The sequence below is a fragment of the Lycium ferocissimum genome, unplaced genomic scaffold (assembly GCF_029784015.1).
Source record: "Lycium ferocissimum isolate CSIRO_LF1 unplaced genomic scaffold, AGI_CSIRO_Lferr_CH_V1 ctg3695, whole genome shotgun sequence".
Classification (NCBI taxonomy): domain Eukaryota; kingdom Viridiplantae; phylum Streptophyta; class Magnoliopsida; order Solanales; family Solanaceae; genus Lycium; species Lycium ferocissimum.
Genome location: NW_026725465.1, coordinates 1 through 23,219, shown reverse-complemented (window position 1 = coordinate 23,219; position 23,219 = coordinate 1). Strand labels below are relative to the sequence as shown.

The 23,219-nt window shown below is 37.0% G+C and overlaps 1 protein-coding gene, 1 long non-coding RNA gene and 1 pseudogene across 2 annotated transcripts; all 3 read right to left on the bottom strand.

The window, feature by feature from the left end:
* Window positions 1-1,110: 1,110 nt before the first annotated feature.
* Window positions 1,111-10,376, bottom strand: LOC132044137 (uncharacterized; annotated as a pseudogene).
* A 2,280-nt stretch (window positions 10,377-12,656) lies between these two features.
* Window positions 12,657-14,767, bottom strand: LOC132044132 (uncharacterized). Its single transcript, XM_059434622.1, has 4 exons — window positions 14,240-14,767; window positions 13,970-14,127; window positions 13,404-13,849; window positions 12,657-13,150 (listed from the first exon to the last, which is right to left on the bottom strand). The coding sequence occupies exons 1-4, from the start codon at window positions 14,765-14,767 to the stop codon at window positions 12,657-12,659; spliced, it is 1,626 nt and encodes a 541-aa protein (XP_059290605.1).
* Window positions 14,768-18,099: 3,332 nt separating this feature from the next.
* On the bottom strand, window positions 18,100-20,400 carry LOC132044134 (uncharacterized). The gene is made up of 2 exons (XR_009412039.1): window positions 19,471-20,400; window positions 18,100-18,428 (listed from the first exon to the last, which is right to left on the bottom strand). It is a non-coding gene; the product is annotated as an uncharacterized LOC132044134 (long non-coding RNA).
* Window positions 20,401-23,219: the final 2,819 nt, after the last annotated feature.

The following is a 23,219-nucleotide window of genomic DNA, read 5'->3' as shown; positions in this document are numbered from 1 at the left end:
TATTAATTGATAAACTTGTTATCACAAATACTAATTGATAATTCACTATCACATATAGAATTAATTGTTAATCTAAAAAGAAGAAACTTTACACTGTCAATATATACTATTTAAATACTTTTTTATAAACAGTTTTGTTTTTCCTTGTTGGAGTCTGATTCTGTGGCCACATTTTTCTTAGGAGTTGTCCTAAATTGGCTTCAACTTTCTCTCACCAATTTCTCTCCCTTTTCCACCAACCATACGCATGGAAGATATACCTTTAACAATTATAAGTACATATTGTATTTGAATTGTATATTATATAATTATACCTTTACCAAATACGGATCTTGTCAACACTAACTCAAAAAATTGGATTCGCCACTCGATACTCAAAGGTGGAGTTGGTCCAGACGTATTCTCTCTCACCCCTCGCTAATCGATCTCATTTTCTATATCGGTTGCTAAACATGTGTTGCAACGGATTAGCGACGGAATGTCGTGATGGAGTGAAAAAAAGAGCTCTAACCACTTACGATTTTCCGCGTTGCTAACCTATTAGCGACGGAAAAATGAAATCCGTAGCAAACTTAGCGACAGAGTAGCGACGTATGAGATCCGTTCCACATTATAGCAACGGAATAATTTGTTGCTATTATTATGAATTCCGTGACTAATTTCATATTTCATTTCGTCGTTTTAGTAAATTAGCGACGAAAACCATTGTCGCTAATCCGTCGCAAAATATTTGAATTATTTGTGCCTGCATTTAGCGACAATAAAATGTTTGTCGCAGTTTGTAGCCTACTGTTTTCCCTCTAGCAACGACCAAAATCCGTCGCAAATCTGTCACAAATATTTTTCTTTGCATTTTTTATTTTTTTTTAATTATAAATACACCTGTTGAAACATACTAAATACAAATTAATAAATACCCTTAAAAATAACTGACATTCACATAAAATAATATTTACAAAAAAGATTCAAAATAGATAGCGGAATCCTAATCGTTAAGTCCAAAACACCGACAACACCAAGCTATCAACTACCAAAAGAACCCACACATCCATCAAGTATTGTTAGTGCATAATTTTGTTCTTTCCAACAAAAAGTAGAAAACATAAAAAACTAATGCATGGGTGAAGGACTACGATCATCATCAGAAACTAAAGGATCAACATCGTCAACGTTAGCAGTAGCAGGAGGAGGCACTATGTCGATAGGAGTATTTGGATGATGTGATGGTGAAGAAATCACTCCGCGTGCCTTCTCAATAAATAAAGGAAGCAAGCGATCAGTCAGTGTAGGAATCAATCGCATCACTAACTCCTCCATATTTTCTATCGGTGTTGATTGAGAAGTTGAAGGTGCTTTTTGATCTTTGAAGCATTAAAGCCGAATTGACGCAAAGATTTGGCCCATAATAACTTTGTGCTTGAGATCCAAGACCATATATTCTTCTCTTCCTTGTTCCCCCGGCTTCGTAATATGCTTCACATTGATCAATATCAGACTGAGACTGTGATTTTTCCCGTAATATTTCTTGATATCGTTCCTGTAATAAGTAGTGAAATTAAAACATCAAGAATACTAACCATTCAATTTTAACAAATAAAAAGAGAAATGAATTCCAAAGATAAGGGAGCAGATATTTATCCATTTTTCGTTGGAATTGAAGTCTCATAATGACCAACAAAAAAGAGTTTCATACAACTTGGATATAAATGATCATATACACTATCTCATAGTCAAGTAACAGAACATGAAAACAAAGACAATTAGAGTTCCTAAACAACAAATAGAAGGACAATTTCAGGCTATTTCCTACTGATTTAAGTCATTACTGATACTACTTTTCAGTTCTTCCTGTCTAGTAGACTGTTTATATCAAGCAAAAGTAAATTGACCAACATCAATAGGATATGCAGCTTCATAAATAAAAAGTAAAATTGGGAACTGGTTGGTTGATGTTGGTGTACAAGTTGTAGAGACTAACAGGCACAAGGTTGCATAAATGCAACACTAGTTGCTGCTGCTGTGAGTCAGGAGGGGAACACAAGGATTAAAAAAAAAACTGTGCAGACAAGGTTGGAGGTGTTTGCTGGTTTGCAGCAAGGAATAAACACCAGAAGCTTGATATTACTGATCCATGGAGAAATAAGGATTTAGGCTTGGAGGTTAGCTTTTGGTGAAATTGCTGGTGTCTGCTGAAATTGCTGGTGTGATAGGAAAACCAGCGCAGATAAAGTCTACTGCTTGTATCAGTTTTTTTTTTTTGCTGGTGCAAGGGTGGTTCATGGTGGATTTCTGTCTTTGTTCTCTTGATCCTAGGTGCACAGGATGTGATATAAGAACAATTTTTACAGTGCATATCATGAAATATAGACTGCAAGGAGTGGTGTCATGTTCAGATGGAAGTGGTATGCTTAAAAGCTTATTGACATACTAGTCTGAAAGCTTGACACTAAGCAGGAGGAGGGTACTATATTCAAGGCAGGTGTATATTGTGGGACTGGTTTGGTTTGAAGAGGTGGAGATTGATTAGAACTGGCTCATATGAAGACCAGGAGGATATTCATTGCTAAACAACAAGTTTGTTGGTGTTGGACTGAAAAAGACATAATATCATCATGTTCAAGTCTTTTTGGAGGAGAACATGGTGATACTTTTATTCACTAATAAAGTTTTCTTTTTTGCAGGTATCACTGATCTTAGGTCAAATGCACAGAGGAAATATCAATGGACAGCAGGTACTTAGTCTGCATGGAAGGCGGAATCAAAACAACGTTTAGGAAGCAGCTATTTTTTTTTTACAATGACATGGGAAATAATGCAAGTTGAGGTGACAAACTGGTTTTTCAAGTATAAATGATCAATATACAGCAAATGGAAAGATACATTGGCATGGAGATAGTCACTTTTCTACTTTCCACCGCACCACACGGGCATACTTTTAGTTATGTGTCTATTAATGGCATACTTTGGTACGGTCAAGATCCTATGCATGGAAAATGCTAAAGGGCCCAAGAGTTCTCAATCATATATATATATATATTAAAACACAATATTGATATATATATATATATATATATAATCTTCTCATTTTCTTTATTTACTTGAAAGTATGATCAGGATTAATTTGTAGCTCTACTTGATTTCTCAACCCTTTACCAACATGGCATGAAACTTTCAAAATAAAGGGGATAAAAAACCAACACTAGTTATGCACTTATGCTATTGCTCAATAGGTACTACTCACAACATATTTTGTATAAAACTTCACTTTCGTATAATACTCAGTTGTTAAGTAAAGCCCCACTTCTGGAGGACTAGAACCAGAAAACAAACTGAATCAGCATGACACTACATGTTTACACCAACTGTTATCTACAAGAGACAATCAATTCATTTACACCATTCCTACCAGCCAACAATATTCGACTTTCGTCTAAACACACTAGTATGGAGGAATCAGTGCATCATTTGTGCAGATCAGATAAAGAATGGGCGATCTTGCTGCTTAAAAACACCGCTCAAGGCATACGGTACCTAGGTAAAAACGCAAGCAATGCATGGATTATACTATCACAAAAATAATCAGCTGTGTTAATGATCTAACTATAAAGTGAAGTTCAATTGGTTTTACTAAGGATTTCCTTGCAGTAAGTTGCTAAAGAGTGTTATCTCAAGCTGAGGGCACAGTACCAGAAAATACTGTCTGCATATTTGCAACCGGGCTATTTACTAAAGTCATCATATAAGGCTTAAGTTTTTCATTAGTTTAGTTCTGAAATTATAAAATTTTGAACTTACATGGACAGCTCGGGCACGCTCATCAACAAAAGATTCTCCATCATGATCATGTGTATGGACGTGCAAATGTACCTCACACACAGTGTTGGATCTCGACCCTTTGCAACAGCCTATGCAAAAGTTACTCATTTCAGAAAATTACACCAAGAACAATAGCAGTATAACCAACAATAGAAAAACCTAAATAATTCAAGAAAGACAACAACATAGTAATCAAGAAAATAGCAATATATATACCTAGGTAAACCAGAATCAAGAACTGCAAAAAACACCTTGAAATACCAATTTTCAAGTAGTATTTTTCAAGTAGTCAATATAAAAAATTTAAGAGTGTATGAAAAAATATATACTTACAAGTCTCTTGCGATGCTCCCCAATGCAGATCGAGCCACCTGTGTGAGTCCCGGCAGCAACTTCTTTCCCTCCACAACGATTCTTTGCATTTATTTCTGACTTTTCAACACACTTAGGATCCGCCCAAAGTTGCAACCAACGTTCCCACACATTATCAGACACATAATCCGGCTTAATCCTTTTTTGTTTAATTTTGCTAATGAAATTCCTATACTTTGTTGCTGCCTTAGTATTCCAATGTTTTCTGATTACACTCTCAGGAATCGAAGAGTCCCAATGGTATGTCTTCTGAAAACAGTTTGCAAACTAATATTATTAGTATCCTAACTATAAAAGCTAATACACTTATAAAACGAATTATGATGAAAGTTATACCTTAAATTCCCCAAAATAAAAATCTCTAGTATCTTCTGAGACACCTTTCCAATTGATTCCATTAGGATCAAGTTGATTTTTGAAAGATGCGGATATGGTATTAGAGCATTCTTTAGAAGGTTCCAACCTGCATAAATTTGAAAATATTATTTCAAGGCCTACCACAAATTATATATTTAAAGAAGAAAAAAAAATACAAGCATGGACTAACCCTGCAGGAGTAAGAGTAACAAGTGTAAGTGTCCGCTGCCTACGACGACTACTGGACTCTTCTTCGCTGATAGTGTTGCTCTGGTTTGATGTACCCTCATCTATTGGGCTGCTCAGATCAGGTGTAATGGGAGATAATTCAGGGATGCTTGGGTTACTACCGTGATCTGACGCTTGAACCGGTGGCGTACCTAAAGTTTGAACATGGTTTATAGGATCTGGCCCACCTATGGAACTCGTACCACCTTGTTGAGGACTAACTGTGGTAGGAATAGGAATGGTAGGCATGTTTGCATGACGAGCAGAATCACCCCTAAGTGAGGACTTTCCTACACGACCTTCGCTACCTCGACCTTTTCCTCGAGCGATATCTACAAAAAAAATGTGGACGTGAGGAAATTAAAGCAACCATCAGTAAAAAAAAGGTAACTAGTAACATGCAAGTAGGCTGCTAGTAAAGAGGTTTTTATACATTAGTTTGTGACTCTACAAATATGACTAATCATGATTTACAAAATCTGAAAAAATCGTTCTTAAGTTATGTTGAACTGAAAAAACAAGCCCATTTGGATCTTGAAACAGAAAGGGACTTAGAGACGGGCCAACTCAGCCGTACAGATAAAGAAAATCTTTCCAACTTCTTCCCTAAAATCGAGGCAGTGACGGGTAACAAGATAGAGTAATCATCTTAAGTTCTATATTTACTTGGGTAGGTTTTCATACAAATGGTAAGTCGAAATTTTTTGGTGTCATCGGTTCTCGCAAAGAGGTGACAGCTTTTAATGAATTCTTCGTAAAGTATGTTTTGGTTTGTCCCTCCGGTAATGATAAGGCTAGTTGCTTGTTTACAACAAATCGCTTCAGAATTTGTTGAAAAGCATGGGGATGGTCTTGAGGTGGTCTATAGCTTGTCCGGGCCGGATGAGATATAGCCCTTCAACCTACCATATAAGACTTGTCTCTACTCCTAAACTCGCAGTTCGATATCCTTTTACTTGACCGGCGTAAGATCTATGGTGCATTACATTATTACTATCATATCATATCTATCCTTAATATCATTTTGCATTAGAGTGGGCTGAACTCAGTGCCCCCTTTTATGATCTTTTATTATTATTGTCACTCTCTGACCATTTTAGCACTGTAGTTGGAATCATATGGAGGATGTTCCTCATCTATCAACTTCAAAACTTTCTCAAGCCAGTATTGGGGGTATCCTAACTATAACAAAATTCCCGTTAGTTGCTTCATTGTTTTGCCATATGTCTAAAGACTAATATGTATCTTCTCGGTGCCTTCTCTGTTTCATACTAAAAATCTCTGTTAGTTATTTTAATTAAATAAGGTTTTCTCCATAGAGAAACATAGCTCATGTAACATTACATGCAAGCTAAGATTTCTCTTTAATATAACCGCGTTCTTATTCACCTTGATTAGTTACAGTGAAAGAAATATTTGACATTGAGAAGCTTCGTACTTGGTTTCAGCTCATGCTAATGAGAATATCAGCATTCTGATACATCTAGAGCCCTAAGTAGCTTTGAGTCTATTGATCCTGCAAGAACCAAATTAACTAGAAAAACTACCCCTTCCCCACCCATCTTGCAGGAACACTTTTGTCACCACAGCCAAGAAGAAAGAAAAAGTCACGAGGATCAATAAACAGACCTGAGGCTGGAACCGGTGGTGTACCTAAAGTTTGAACTTGGTTTATAGGATCTGGCCCACCTATGAAACTCGTACCACCTTGTTGAGGACTAACTGTGGTGGGAATGGGAATGGTAGGCATGTTTGCACGACCAGTAGAATCACCCCTAAATGAGGACTTTCCTACACGACCTCCGCTATCTCGACCTTTTCCTCGAGCGATATCTACAAAAAAAATGTGGACGTGAGGAAATTAAAGCAACCATCAGTAAAAAAAAGGTAACTAGTAACATGCAAGTAGGCTGCTAGTAAAGAGGTTTTTATACAAGCTGTTTGTGACTCTACAAATATGACTAATCATGATTTACAAAATCTGAAAAAATCGTTCTTAAGTTATGTTGAACTGAAAAAACAAGCCCATTTGGATCTTGAAACAGAAAGGGACTTAGAGATGGGCCAACTCAGCCGTACAGATGAAGAAAATATTTCCAACTTCTTCCCTGAAATCGAGGCAGTGACGGGTAACAAGATAGAGTAATCATCTTAAGTTCTATATTTACTGGGCTGCAGGTTTCATACAAATGGCTGAGTCGAAATTTTTTGGTGTCATCAGATTCTGCAAAGAGGTGACAGTTTTTAATGAATTCTTTGTAAAGTATGTTTTGGTTTGTCCCTCTGGTAATGATAAGGCTAGTTGCTTGTTTACAACAGTACTTCAGAATTTGTTGAAAAGCATGGGGATGGTCTTGAGGTGGTCTATAGCTTATTTGGCTGGATGAGAGATAGCCCTTCAACCTACCATATAAGACTTGTCTCTACTCCTAAACTCGCAGGTTCGATATCCTTTTACTTGACCGGGCGTAAGATCTATGGTGCATTACATTATTACTATCATATCATATCTATCCTTAATATCATTTTGCATTAGAGTGGGCTGAACTCAGTGCCCCCTTTTATGATCTTTTATTATTATTGTCACTCTCTATCCTTAAGAACCAAATTAACTAGAAAAACTACCCCTTCCCCACCCATCTTGCAGGAACACTTTTGTCACCACAGCCAAGAAGAAAGAAAAAGTCACAAGGATCAATAAACAGACCTGAGGCTGGAACCGGTGGTGTACCTAAAGTTTGAACTTGGTTTATAGGATCTGGCCCACCTATGAAACTCGTACCACCTTGTTGAGGACTAACTGTGGTGGGAATGGGAATGGTAGGCATGTTTGCACGACCAGTAGAATCACCCCTAAATGAGGACTTTCCTACACGACCTCCGCTACCTCGACCTCTGCCTCGAGCCATATCTACAAAAAAATGTGGACATGAGGAAATTAAAGCAACCATCAGTAAAAAAGTAACCAGTAAAATGCAAGCAGGCTGCTAGTAAAGAGCTTTTTATACTACGCGTATTGCATAATTTAGCATTTGGTCCCCAAGTTGGTAATGAGTCTTTAGCATAGCAGGAAAACTTATGCAGTACAAGACAGCAGCTATACGGGAAAAGAAGGAATATATTTTTTTTCCCCTGCACAGCAATCTAAATCTAATCAACCACATATTTTATCTTCATTTTTCTGCAACTACTTCCATCTTTTTTTCGGGTAATCCCTGCTCCATCTAAAATTAGCTACATAAAAACTAAAGTTACATATAGTAAGATATTTTTTGGCCAATAGAACTATTCTATTTTCGTAGAATTATGTGAGGTTATTCTGATACTTGAAGCAGCAGAAATCTATGTGCAACTGGAAAAACAAAAGCAGAGACACAACGGTACCACCTCCTAAACCTTTTGTCTCCCTGCCAACCATGAATGTTAAAACTCTCTGTACGCATCATTAAACACCAAATAAAGAGATCGAAAATGTGGTAAATGAGTAGCTACATTATGCAGTAGCGGGCTTACGAGGTATTTCGTTTCAGTTGCCCATGACAACTTAAACAACTACTAACAAGGAGTGCTCTTCTATTTTTTGGGTTTCAGGCAATACAAAACAACAAATGATATAAACAATTATTCATTTGTAGACAGATGTAGAAGAAACACGAGTTTTTTGTTATCACGAATTCGTCTAAGCCCTCTCGATTTAGGAAGCAAAAGTTAGTGGAATTGACATCATAACGACTCAAACTCTATGAACAGAGGTATAACCGAAAGCAAGCTCAAGGAAAACAAAAATACTCATTGAACAGCTAAATCGGTAGGTTGTCCCAGGTCCCACATTGACTAATGTGAATTTCCCTGAAGTTAATGATGAATGACCATAGGAAAATATAAGTAAAAACCACATTTTGATACCTACCATAATAAATGCCACTAACTCAATAAATTTAAGACAAACAACCACCAATACCGTAGAAATTAATGCCACTAAACCATGTTTTTACAGAAAGTGAACAACTGTTTATATAAATTAGCTCTCTTGAGCTTGATTTTAGAGTTTGTTTCTGCCAAGGACCGACGCTTTTTGTTTCAGGCAGCAACGTCATGCTATTTTTTCTTACCTTAGAAATCTGTAGAATTTGAATAGTTTGTAGAAGCTTCACATGGACAATGATTTTTACATGTACAAAGTTATACAAACATACAAAGAGAGTTACACTTCAAAGTATGTACAAGAGATGGAAACATTCAGTTCAGTGACCTGTAAGAAGATATAACATCATATCTAGACTGTAAAAAGTCAAGGATCTTGACATGTATATTTAACTAATGTAAGTTTCCTTGCTTTTCAGAATGTGAGAGAGAGAGAGAGAGAGAGAGAGAGAGAGAGAGAGCACCTTCTAGCGTGGAAAATGCCCTGATCACAAATGTAAAGGTTGAAGGGAAATGGAATGGTTGATCAGTTGCTATAGCAAACAAATCCTGCATTATCGTCCTCTTGTTACATTGTGAAACATGCAAAGATAGTTTGAAGTGAAACTAACACTTTATTCTTAAAATTTCAGTATTGTAGCTACAACGGTTAATTGTTTGAGTACAAGTTTTGGCAAGTCAGCTGAAAAGTATAGTGAACGTGGTTTCGACACACCAGTGAGAAGCTAATTTAGCAGACTACGACACTTCCTCTACTAACTGGAATAGTCATAACATTATTAAAATCCAACAAATTATAGAGAACAACCAACTCTTTTGCTTATTCGTTGCTTTGTTTAGTTTGTTTGTTTGCACTAACAGTTGGTAAACTAGATTCCATTTTATTAGCCACCTCTTTAAGTTCTCTAATCCTTGATAGTTATTAACAACCTCTCAAGCTCTTTATATGTAATACACTGTTATACTAACTATTAAGGGTGGACGAAGAAAAATGCAAGCAAGTATGCATGGGGCACATTAAGAATTTCTTCAGCCATGAACAAGCTGTAATTAATCAAAATAAAGAAAAATAACTGCTCATAATACAAGTTGTAAACTGATTCATGTATGATATCGACCAACCACTAATTTATTTCAACTAAAAAGCAAACAAAACTTTTAAACGTAGATCTGGAAAACTACCTTTTATCCTCAAAATTGGTACTAAAAGCGTAGGCAATCTCCTTGTCGTGGTGATCAGCAATCTTCAACAGAGCTTTCAAACGAACTGGAAAAAGAAAAGACGTTCAACACCAACGAACTGCAGAAACTTGCGAAAGATTATAAGTACAAAGAAGAATAAGAGAATCAAAATTATAGCGGAAAAGGACCCAATAATTGTGCAGAAATTAGCGGTAACAGATTGCTCATCACCTCAGATGAAGAAGCTCAGAAATCAAACAACCAAACAAAGGTAGATTATCCGGAAACAGCAGAGCAGAAAAAGAAAAGAGAGTTAAAGCACACAAATTACACACAATTTGAAGCGGCCACTTCATCGTCAACATAGCTGAAGGGCAATTTAGGACTGCGCATGTGCAACAACTATTATCTGAGTCAACACGTGTTAGACACGAAGACCAAAATTAAGATTGAAATTACAAAAGTAGGCCTTGGTCGGCAAGCCGGCAAGATAACAGCCAACTACTTCCAAGCCTCTTCTATGTATTAGTAATTACAAGAAACATTGTTGAATTCTAATAAAAGGGAAAATTATACATGGTATGACACACATGATCAGTTAACAGTTTGCAGAATTTCAGAAAATGCAGAATACATGACAACACAAGCAGTAGTTTTCATCAAATTCAATTTTGGCCATACTTGCTCATTAGTTGTAGAAAAAATGTAGCAGTTCTTTGTCGTCAACAACTGCTATTTATCATTTTATACAAATCAATAGTCAAGTTATTGTACAGAGAGAGAGGAGATGAATAAACTTAAGTTAGAAGAACTTCAATAGCAGGCAACAATACCTCAACAACAGCAGCTAAAATACAGAACCTTCAATGAGTAGCACGTCAATGAATTCTGACCAGCTGTCCACTACGTATCTGTAATATAAATAACATCAGGAGGATTCTATCAAAGGTTGAACTAAAACTATAATGGAATATAAAAGTCTAATAGAGGATTTAATGGTTTTAGTTACATGTTACTTTATCCCAAGCAAGTATTTTGGCTACGAACTTAAGCACGTAACCCCAAATAAGTAGCCAATAAATAAGAAGGCATATATCAAACAACATAGTCGCATAGTACACTACAAGATTCAGTAAGTAATGATGAAAGTGGTAAAATAGGTTAAAGAAAACGATAAAGAAAAACTGTGGTGCAAATCAAAACACTCAACCATCCATCAGAAATTTTTACACCCAAATCTTAAGCAAAATACAATAAAGATACAACAACACATGTTACTAAGCATTAGTCACTATCTGTTCCCTCTTCGAACTCTTCTTCATCCTCCGTAGTTTCCTCTGTTTCATACTCTTCTTCGCCTTTCATACTCTTCTTCTGTAGATTCATCTTGGATTTCATGATGCTCTGGCAATAACCTATCATCGATGGGTTCATCCATTTCAATTGCATTCCCGTTTGGATCATATAAGAGTATATTTTCATCAATCGAAACATTCATATCTATCTCGTGGACTTCAACTTCTTCAACTTGGAATGGAACATTCAAATCTGGAGCTGTCACCATTACTTCCTCATCGGGTAATTCAACAACATTCCGAGGTTTGACCTTCAACACAGGCCCCAATCATCCTTATCCTTTTTCTTGCTAGGATACGACACATAACACACTTGAGTTGCTTGCATCGCAAGAATAAAAGGTTCATATTTTTTATATCGGCGACGATGATTAACATCAACCAATTTGTACTGATTATGCTTTTTAACACCAACATCCATAGTTGGATCAAACCATTCACGCTTGAATAACACGGTTGCTTTAAAGGCTCTTCACGAAATTCCACTTGTATAATCTCTTTTATCCGCCCATAGTAATCACCAAAATTTGGATCCGAGATACAAACTCCACTGTTCATTGTTGATCTTGCGCTACCATGACTGTCTGTGTGAAATTTGTATCCATTAGTAAAATACACAGAATGACATGTAGCGCCTATTAGTGGTCCATGAGCAAGACTACGCAAGAATTTATTCTCAATATGGTTGCAGCGGACCTATTTGGAAAAATGTAAGACTTAGTTAAATTTTGAGAATTTAATAACATCTTGTATAAAAATTAATGATTGTTGAAACTTACATATTCCTTGAACCATATAGAGAAATATGCTTCAAGGCTCTCATCTATTTGACCTTGAGATAGATTCGGGAATTCTCCTTGCAAACGTTGCACGTACATACTTCATTGCAACAAAATAAGTTCAATAGAAAGTCATGATATATATGGATATATTTATAATAATAAGAGAGTTTAACATTCAAATGCTACCTCACAAACGGTTCAACCTCTTTACAATTTAGTAAAATGTAAGTTTGGGCAGCCTTGATTTCTTCAAGGGATAAATTCCTTTTTTTTGCTTCTCCCCATAGTCGACCGGGATGGGTGAATATTGATAAATTTCCTTCAAGGTCTTCTACTGCACCACCATCATCATTACGGTCCACATCGTGATTACGTGTCATGACATGAGGTTCAAAATAATGAGAAAACAAATGTGTTGACTCCTTCATCAAGTATGCTTCACAAATGGAACCCTCAACACTAGCTTTATTCCCAATCATTCTTTTAAGAGTTCCGAGGTACCTAAATACATAAATGGATGGACCGTTATATTAGAAAAGTTATGTTTAGCATACTTGTCACAATTTGAACATAAAGTTTCAAATTTACCTTTCAAAAGGATACATCCATCGATATTGTACGGGTCCAAGCAATCTTTGCTTCATATGGCGGTGCACGGCAGATGTTCCATTGAGTCGAAGAACCCAGGGGGAAATATACGTTCTAACTTACACAAGATTTGCGGGATGTCTGCCTCTAATCTTTCCATGTCATCCACTCGTAGAGTGGTCGAAGTAAGATCTTTAAAAAATAAGCTCAATTCTGTAAGTGCTTGCCACACATTACTAGGAAGCAGTTCACGAAAAGCAATAGGCATTAGTCGTTGCATGAACACATGGCAATCATGACTTTTCATGCCAAATAATCTTTTCGCGTTTGTGTCTGGACATCTACCCAAATTCGAAACATACCCATCTGGAAACTTCAAACCCTTCACCCAATTGAACAAGATAGCTCTTTCTTCCTTATCCATTGTATATATAGCTTTTGGATATTTTCCACTAGTGTCCTTTGCCAACTGCGGTCGATCGCAGTAATTTATCATATCTTGACGTGATTGTAGATTGTCTTTGGTTTTGTTATCAATATTAAGAACTGTATTAAATACATTATCAAAGACATTTTTTTCAATATGCATGACGTCAAGATTATGTCGAATCATGTTAGAACTCCAATAAGGCAAATCCCAAAATATGCTTCGCTTTTTCCACCCACAAGACTTACATATTCTCTGATTAACTTCTGTGCATCTAACTCTCGTTACTTTCCTTATCCCCAAGTCAAAAATTTGGTTCAAAATTTCCTCTCTTTGTTCTATAGGGTGGTGATAGTCTTTTGACAGTCTTACCTTTGAGAAAGTTTTTACGATCTCTCCTAAAAGGATGATGTTGGTCAAGGAACATTCTGTGACTATCAAACCAAGATGTTTTCCTGCCATGTTGTAATCTAAAGGATTGTGTTTCCTCCATACAATAAGGACATGCTAACTTGCCCGCAGTACTCCATCCTGATAACATAGAATATGCTGGGAAGTCAATGATTGTCCACATCAAAGCTGCCCTCAGTTGAAAGTTTTGCTTTTTCGAGATGTCAAATGCTTCTACACCTGTCTCCCACAACAAGGTCAATTCCTTTATTAGAGGTTGCAGATAAACATCAATTTTATGCTTGGGATTGTTTGGCCCAGGAACAATGACAGTTAGGAACATATATGCCTCTTTCATGCACATTCCTGGAGGCAAATTGTATGGGGTGACAATCACTGGCCACGAAGAGTATTTCCTCCCAGATTGACTAAACGGTTGGAAACCATCAGTACATAACCCCAACCTTACATTCCTTGGTTCAAAGAAAAAAAAAGAATGAGTTTCATTGAAGTTCTTCCAAGCCTCGAGTCGATGGATGACGCATTACCCCATCCTCTTGTGTATGCTCATGGTGCCATCTCGTGTCGGCGGTACCGTAGCATGGGATGCATATAATCTTTGCAATCTAGGAATCAAAGGAAAATAATACATTTTCTTGTAAGGGACCAATTTCCTCTTACGCGAGCCGACACGACGCTTATACCTCTGGTTACCACGAGAATTTACAAGATGTAAGGTGTTCATCATCACCCCAATACAACATACATCTTGAATCACAACAATTAATATTTTCAATTGGCAAACCCAAACTACGCACTAGTTTCTTAGTCTGATAATAGCTATCAAGCACTTTGTTATCTTCAGGTAAAGCCTCTTTCAACAATTGTATCATTTGGTTATAACCTCTCTGTGACAAAGTATTCTCCATTTTAATATTTAACATTCTGGAGACTACTGCAAGTTGAGAGAGAGAAGAACCGGGATATAATTTTTCATCAGCAGCTTGTAGCAAATTGTAAAATCTTTGGGACTCGGGATTAGGCTCCTCCTCCATTGAAGGATTAGGCTCCTCCTCCATTGAAGATTCATAAGGATGAGAAGAATCAACTTCAATATTGCTATAAGATTGCGAACTCGAACCCTGACCAAAGTTGGGACCAGCTGCATCCAAGACCATTTGTCGGTATGGATTATCGAATCCCGATTCAGGTTGAGAACCACCGTGCAAATCATTACCAGAAGCTATCTCACCGATCACATCTTTTTCCCCTTGATACTCCCAAACAAAATAGTCCTCAACAAATCCAAAATTAAAAAGGTGATATTCAACGATTTCAACATCCATGTATTTAATGTTGTGACATTTTTTACATGGACATCTAACCTTGTTACCGCTCATGTAATTTCGTTGAGAAAGTGCAAATTGGATAAAATTATCTACACCGGTTACAAAGCTAGAGTTTATACCCCCTCGGCCATCCAACCTATCGTACATCCAATCACGCTCTAGATTATTCATGTTCCTATTAATGTTGACATAAACAAAGCAATCAAATTAATGTTCTGTCTTTATATCATTAATACAACCGAATGACCTCTAAATGGAAGAACAAGCTGAAATAACTTAGTGAAACAGAACATATCATTCACCTTTTAGTTAAAAAAAAATGACAAATTGAAACAAAACTGAAACTGAAACAGAAACAAAAAAAATTGAGTAACAAACCCAGTTCACTAACACTAATTTCAAATCACAGAATACAAAAAAAATCGAGTAAGAAACCCAGTTCACTAACACTGATTTCAAATCACAGAATATAAAGAATGTTGAGTTCTTCATGCAATGAATTAAAACAAACTTTAACCACCAAATAATATTATCCTACAAGGTTTAGCACAAACAAAGGTCGAATTTCCATTTTCATCAGATTTTGGCCCAAATAGAGATTCCCAACACTTAACCTTCAAATAAATTATAAACCCAACAGTTTTCAAGACACCCAACTTCGATTTTAGCCAAAAAAACACTTAAAGACGCTCTGTCCTTTAGATAATAAGCAAAAAAACACAGATTTCTTAATTTCTATTTTAGATTTAATGTCAGAAAACACAAAGAAGGAGATAAAGAAGAAAGAAACTGCTCATAAAACATAGAAAAATCAAAACATACCGTTCCTTTAGATAAAAGATGCAGCACAAGAAGAGAAAAACACAATAGAAACCCTAGATTCACATTATTTTGATCTATGTTGTGCTCTCTCTCTCTCTATGTTAGCAATTTCGCATACTCTCTCTCTCTATATCTGTGTTGGGTGTGTTTGAAGTGAAATGAAATAAATGTGTGCACTGGGATATATCTTTTTTTTTAACACTTAACGACGGAATAGCGACGGATTTTATATTCCGTCGCTAAATAATACATTGATTTCTTTTAATGATTAATATTGCGACAAATTTTTCCGTTGCTGCAAATATATATATATTTTTTAGAAAAATAAAAAGGACTAGCGACGGATTTTGCGTTGCTGAATCCGTCGCTACATAAAAATAAAATTTGTCGCGCCTTTTTTCTTCACAAAAATTTCCCAAATTCTCTACAAATATCATCAAACATATGCTAAATCACATAAAAGTGAGGATTTTGAGTGAAATCTAAGGCGCCAAAATTTCGCGCTAATCATTAGTGACGAAATTCAGGTGTTCGTTGCTAATCCGTCGCTATATAATGAGATAAAATTTTAGTTGCTTATCAAGCCCCGACGTTCCTTGGCACCAAATATATTATATTTATGGATTTAGCCATATGTTCCTCGGCACTAACATAACATATTTATGGATCGGGCCGAACGTTCCTCGGTACTAACATATTATATTTATGGATCAGCCCGTAAGTTCCCCGGCACTAACATATTATATTTATGGATCGGGTCGTATGTTACTAACATATTATATTTATGGATCGGGTCGTACGTTCCTCGGCACTAACATACATGGGTCATGCTGCACGTTCCGCAACACTAATACTTATATGATATACATATACACATATGTGCTTACTTATATATGATTTTGAAGATTCATGCATGGCATATTGTATGTTCTCAGTTGACAGGTTACCTTTACTCTATTTATATTTCCATCCCACTTATGTTATTACTTCCAGCCTTACATACTCAGTACTTTTATCTGTATTGACGTCCCATTGCTGGGGACGGCTTTGCATTTCGTCTTTATGAGCTCTAACGAGGGTTATTGAGGAGCGACCGCGATGGGATTTTCCAGCTCAGTGGTGTTAGCAAGTGCCACTACTCCGGACTTTCTATCTTTTGGTACTTTTCTGCTAGTGTAATATATGTTCATATGTACACTCTTAGAGGCTTATAGACATAGTGGGGGTATGTAAGCATGGTATATCGTCATGTTGGCATTGTTTTGGTGCAGCACGATTCTTTCTTGTTAGCCTTGCTGGCTTTATGATATATGTTATGTTGTGGCGACCTTATCGGTCTGCATATATACATATGTGTTGAATGATCGGATATTTCTATGTTGGGCCATTTCTGCGTGCAGGTGTTCTTTGAGTTATGGTATATGATGTTCAAAGTAACTGTTAAGTCAGGTAGTTTTCGGCCTACGGGTCAGAGCCCGTCATATTCCTTGTTGGGGGTGTGACACATAGACTTCGCGGGTCTCCTATAGGTCATGACTATCGAGACATGGAGGCTATCCGTCCGTAGCCTGTGTGTACGGAGACAGACATTTGGCAAGTGCATATCATTGCATTGCATATGCACTCATTACTTCATTCATACATTACATTCATTCTATTTTGATATTCCTCTCACTTGTGTTACTTGATTCTTGGACTGTGTTGTGCTTGTACTTGATTGTCAGCATGTCTATCTTCAGTTCCTTTCTTTATATATGTTATCTAACTGTTGTCGGCCTATGATACCTACTATTACATAGTGTTTGTACTGATACTACCTTCTTTGTACTTTTTTGATTAGAGTGCAGAGTTCGTGACAGGCTCCACACTACCCCTGGCGAGTGATCCCCAGGACCAGTGTTCGAGTGTCCAGGGTGAGCATCCGGCGAGCCCCCTGCTCGGAGACTCGTCTATCTTCTGTCTTTATTTACTTCAATTTAGACATAGATTTTCACTGTTGGACTTCTATTTCTGGACATTTTACGTAGATGCTCTTGTATGATTCAGACTAGATATGGGGGTTGTATTTAGATTCCAAACTTGTATCTATGTATGATTTAGACTTCTATTACTTTTATTTATTATATTATATTTTGGACAAATGGTTAAGAGACGGGTTCGCCTACCAGGTAGGAAAGGGTAGGTACCCCCACGACTAGTGATTTGGGTCGTGACATAAGAACACCACACAGACACTAAAAGTTATAAAGACCAATTAAAATACAACTTAGATTATAAACTTTACTAGATTATTGTACTGACTTGTAATCTTACTCATTCTACTAAAGTTATTACTCAATCCAACAAAATTTTTGATGGAACATTACAATCCAAAATCATAAACTAAAACTAAAACTTTTAGTTCCAGCTAAACTTCCACATGGCTTATACCTTCAACTAGATGCACGGGCCCAACAATCTGAAAATGATGTCATTTGCTTGTGTGTAACCTTGCATTCACATATGACTGAAAGACTAATTAACAATATCCTTGATAAAGAACATTGTAATTTACCTCTCCACACTTATCTAGAGTTGAAATATTTTCTTTTCCAGTACTTCCTTTAATACACTTGCAACATCAAACCTAAGCATATGTTCGTTTGCTCTTTGCCTACGCACCATCTTATGCCACAAGATCAAACAGATGTATCACGGTGCTATCAATGTTTGCACTTTAATGCAGCATGAATGCAGAAATCACATAGTCCAATTAAGAGTCATATAGAGTATGGCAAAAATGGGGCATTGCCGGAAACATCCACTCCTTCGTATGTTCTTCAAAGAGCTTCTTGCCCTATTCCAAAAAGAGATTAAGAAATTAAACATTTTGAAATAGAAAACATTAAATTGCTAAAAGTCTCATAGCAATATTTAGAAAACACTATGGTATAAAGAGGGGTGCGTGTGTGAGAGGGAGAGCATATACACAAATCAAGGATTTGCGCAAAAAATAGAAAAAAACTAATTTACTCAAGAGTCGAGTTATACCCCTTTGAAGAGGGGGGCACACAAAGTCAGCAAAAGGCCAACCACCGTTACTACAATCTAAATATGCATCACAAATAGAATTCTTTCTCAAAACAATATAGGAACCCCTATCTTTAAGAATAAACCAGTTAATAATTATAAAAAATCGAAGAAATGCTAAGCCTAGTTTTTTCTCTGATAAGACAATGCGGACAAGTGACAACTATATGGATATGCCAAAAATTTAATGGAAGATTTTACTTGCCCTCAAGTAGAAAAAAGAAATAAGTTCAATCATATGACCACCAAATGACGTAGAAAGTGCTTTAGTTATAAAGAAAATACATGATAATGAAGTAGATACATAGAAAAAATTCATGACATCACTAAAAGAATAAATATGAGCTAATATTGACATTTCTTTTACATCATCACAACATTATCTTAGTGTGGGATAACAACGACAAAAACCCAGTGTAATCCCACAAGTGGAGTCTGGGTTAGGTAAGATGTACGCAGACCTTTCACCTACCTCTATGGGGTAGAGAGGATAGTGTGGGACTTTGTCAAATAATAAATTTTATGATTAATCGTCACAAATTGAAAATTGAAAATGAGACTTTGCTTTTTTCACTTTTTTCCTAAACCTTAATTAGAGAGTTTCTTCTTTGTTGCAAAACTGTAATAAAGTTCTTTTTGTTGGGGTAATTACTAATAAAATTATTTATTAATTGTATTTATCACATAACACTAACCAAATATGTAGTTTAATTTGAGTACAAACTTTTCAGGACGTTATTGCAACATAGCACATTCTTGATATCTGGATATGTTCAGTGAACTGGTAGTGCTAAAGACCCAATACATACCTCAATCATGGGGCTCTTTTTGAACTTCTCCTTGATGAATATTAGTTTCTACCAAAATCAACAAATAAAAACAATTTAGAATTCTCCCGAAATACTGGAGAATATATAATCAGACGTAAGTTATCAATGAACTTCTAATGCTTGATCAGCCTAGCAACATTAATGACGATTGATATAATCAGACATACGATATACTTGGCTCAACATGGTGCTTAATTTGGAACCTTTTAATCAGAAGTTATCAATGAACTTCTAATTCTTCATCAGCCTAGCAACATTAATGACCATTTTTTGTACATCCGTCTGCAAGAGTAACTCATGTTTGAAATGCACTCAACCTAGGTAACATGTTTTCCTTTCTCAAACTTTTAGTTTGTTCTTGGCATTGCTTTTACATAAATTTGCATCTTTTCTTATAAATGCATCAATCTGTAATACATCATATTCAATTACAAAGACACATAAGTAAAGAAAAAAACAAAGTTATACCATGTTGTAGCTACCAAATACACTCCATAATAATCATGCGAAACCATCCTTGTTTTGGTTTTCCTCAATCTTAGTAGATAAACTCACATAACAAAATATATCTTGGTAATAGTACAGTGTGCTATAAAATTGAGCTTTAATTCACATATAAAGCATAATAGCTAAGAATAGTACAATTTTATGAAGTACTTAAATCTGAAAGTGTAAACATACATGCTACGGTATCAAAAGTTACCTTACCTATATGGAAATTAGAGCAAGTCTAGTAGCCACAAATTATAGGCAACATCAACGGCTTTCCTATTGCGTTTCACGAGTGATTAAAGCCAAAACTTTCACAATATGAATGTAGAATTTGCTCTCTGCCTAAAGCATTCTGATAATGGCACTTGATTTAATGAACTTGGACCATCTGAGAAAGCTATACAGGTCTGTAACTGTCACGACCCAACCGGAGGGCCGCGACGGGCACCCGGTGCTAACCCACCCGGGCACCTCTTAACATACTCTTACATCACATCTAGGTGAGCCACGTAGCTAAATTATACTCTCATTAATCATTCGTATTAATCCCATTAGGCGACAACACATCTATATCATCATTAACAACTATGCCCGTATAAATGTACGTAAGCCGACGAGGCTAACAAAATAATATCCAGAATATAGGCCGACAAGGCCAAACACATCTACCCATATACACATGTCTACGAGCCTCACAAAAGAACGTGTCATATCGTATAGGCGGGACGGGACCCCCGCCGTGCCCATAAGTATGTACACAAAAAGAATCTATACCAAAAGCTATGGCTCCGAATGAAATGGAGCTCGCTATGTAGTCTAGAAATATAGCTATGGATCAAGCACATCTCCTGACCACTGCGGGCATGACACGGCGTCCGCAAACAAAAGGACGTCGGTACGAAGAATGTCGAGTATGTAAAGCATGATCAATATCAATATGAAAGCACGACGGACAACATATGAAATAATATAGGATGGGAGATAATAGTATCATCGTCGCCTTGCACTTACTTGCTTTCCATAGGGACATTCCGTTTCTATTGCGTATCCGTGTACATACATCCATATCCGTACTCATTTACCTTTCGTATCCATTTTCGCATTCGTATTCGTATTCATATTTCCATTCATAATCATATGCATATCATTTACATCTCATATGCATTGCGTATACATAGCCTTTACATAACATTTACATATACTTAGCATATTCGGACTCATATTGATGTCATATACATAGCATTTATATAGCATACCCGACCACGAAGGTTCGGTGTTTCACATACACAGCCTATAAGGCTCGATGTCATATATACTTACTACCAAGGCTCGGTGTTATCCATAAAATCATTCAACTGCAATGGTGCTCGCGCGTTTCATATATACATATCTACTATATTCTACCGGCCATATAAGCTCGGGGTTTCGCAATATGTGTCGCATGGGCACGTATACATATAAGCTCGTGTGCATCTTTAGCCTTTTTACTATCGTCATTCATTACATTCTATCCTTAGAGGATTACTCGTCGTATAAGGAACTTTGTACAATTATATCATATCGAGAATCTTAAGCTTAGTAGCTTTTAGAGATGGGATCATTGGAGAATATCGTAGGCTCATGGAAGGATAAATATTTGGCCAAAGAACCGTATGAGAGAAGGGTTAGCCTTACACACCTTTCCGTTCAACTATTCTATCACTTGCACTATCACGACCCGACCCGTGGCCGCGACTAGTGTTTCGAAGTGAGCACCCGTATACCTTGTTAACCATAATCGACGTACAAAAAGGCTTATACATATACAAAGGTCGGACGTCGGATCATGGTGGCATAACCGGATCTTATACATACGAAAGAAGTGAAGACGTCGCCCCGAAAATACATCCAATACATATATGCATATCAACCACCTTTGTCGGCCCGGATGATATCGCGCATAAGCGACGTGAGGCTATCACGATATAGGGGGGACGTCCGGATCTCCGAATCACACGAGACACGCGGCCGGTGATTACACGGCCCACGCGTATGTACACGGACTTCTAGGTAACAACGGAATCATATGACGGGACGGGGCCCGCCGTACCCCTAAATAGACATATACATATACACATATATACAGTGGAAGTGTCTGCACCAAAATATATAGCTCGAACAAGGAGCGCTCCAAAATGGCGAGCAGAGATATCCTGGCGACGGATCACCAAAGTGGGTGTGCGCACTGCCGGGCATGAAAATACGACCCCCGAAGAAAGGGGGTCAGTACGAAATATGTACTAAGTATGCAAAGCATGAAATACAGAAAACAGGATCATAATCAGAACAAGAAGTACAAAAAAAATAAGTTCAATACCCAGAATATCAAATTGCTTACTTTTAAAACACAAATCATGCATGGGGCTCAGGGAATATGGTCGCCCACCCGTCAATGGCGCCATAACATAGCATAATACCAGAAGATTTCATATCTCGTAACCGACACATCCCGTAACACGTCATAACGCCATAACACGATAACACCGCAATATATACGGAACCGACACTATAGCGAGACGCTCGGCGAACACATGTAACACGTCGTCTTTCCGGAATATAACATAGTGCGCACGATAACATAACCGGCTTGGGACTCGGCGAAAGATGTAACAACCATATGCACGAAAGCGAGTGGCATGAGGAACTATATGCGGTTTAAAACATTTTCAAAAACTCCGAGAATAGTCAAAACGAACTATCATTTAAAACCGAAGAATAGTCAAACCAAGTTTCCCAGAATATCACTTGGGAACATATCAAATAGAACTTTAGAAATCATAGATACGTATCAAAACCATATGAAGTAGCTTATGGAAATCAAGAACATAATCGTCATTACCGACTCGATAGGTAAGCAATCGACGCTAGAGGGTTAAGACGATAGTCATGCTAAGTTCTTTCAAAGTCGTTAGAACTACACAAAGGAAAGTCTCGGGGGCCCACGGGCGAAGTATCAAACCAATCAGGCCCACAGCACTATGAAAGTTAGAGTCATCTATCTCTCTCTCTCTCTCTCTCTCTCTCTCTCGAGCATATCGAGCATATCGAGGCGATCCGGTTACGTACGAAAGTTACGGCCCTTTTCGACATAGAACCCTTTGGAACAAAACTTTTTATGCAACATTTGAAATCCAATCATGCAAAGACATAAGGACCATTATTCTATTACATTACGAATGCCAACATTAAGAAGTGAA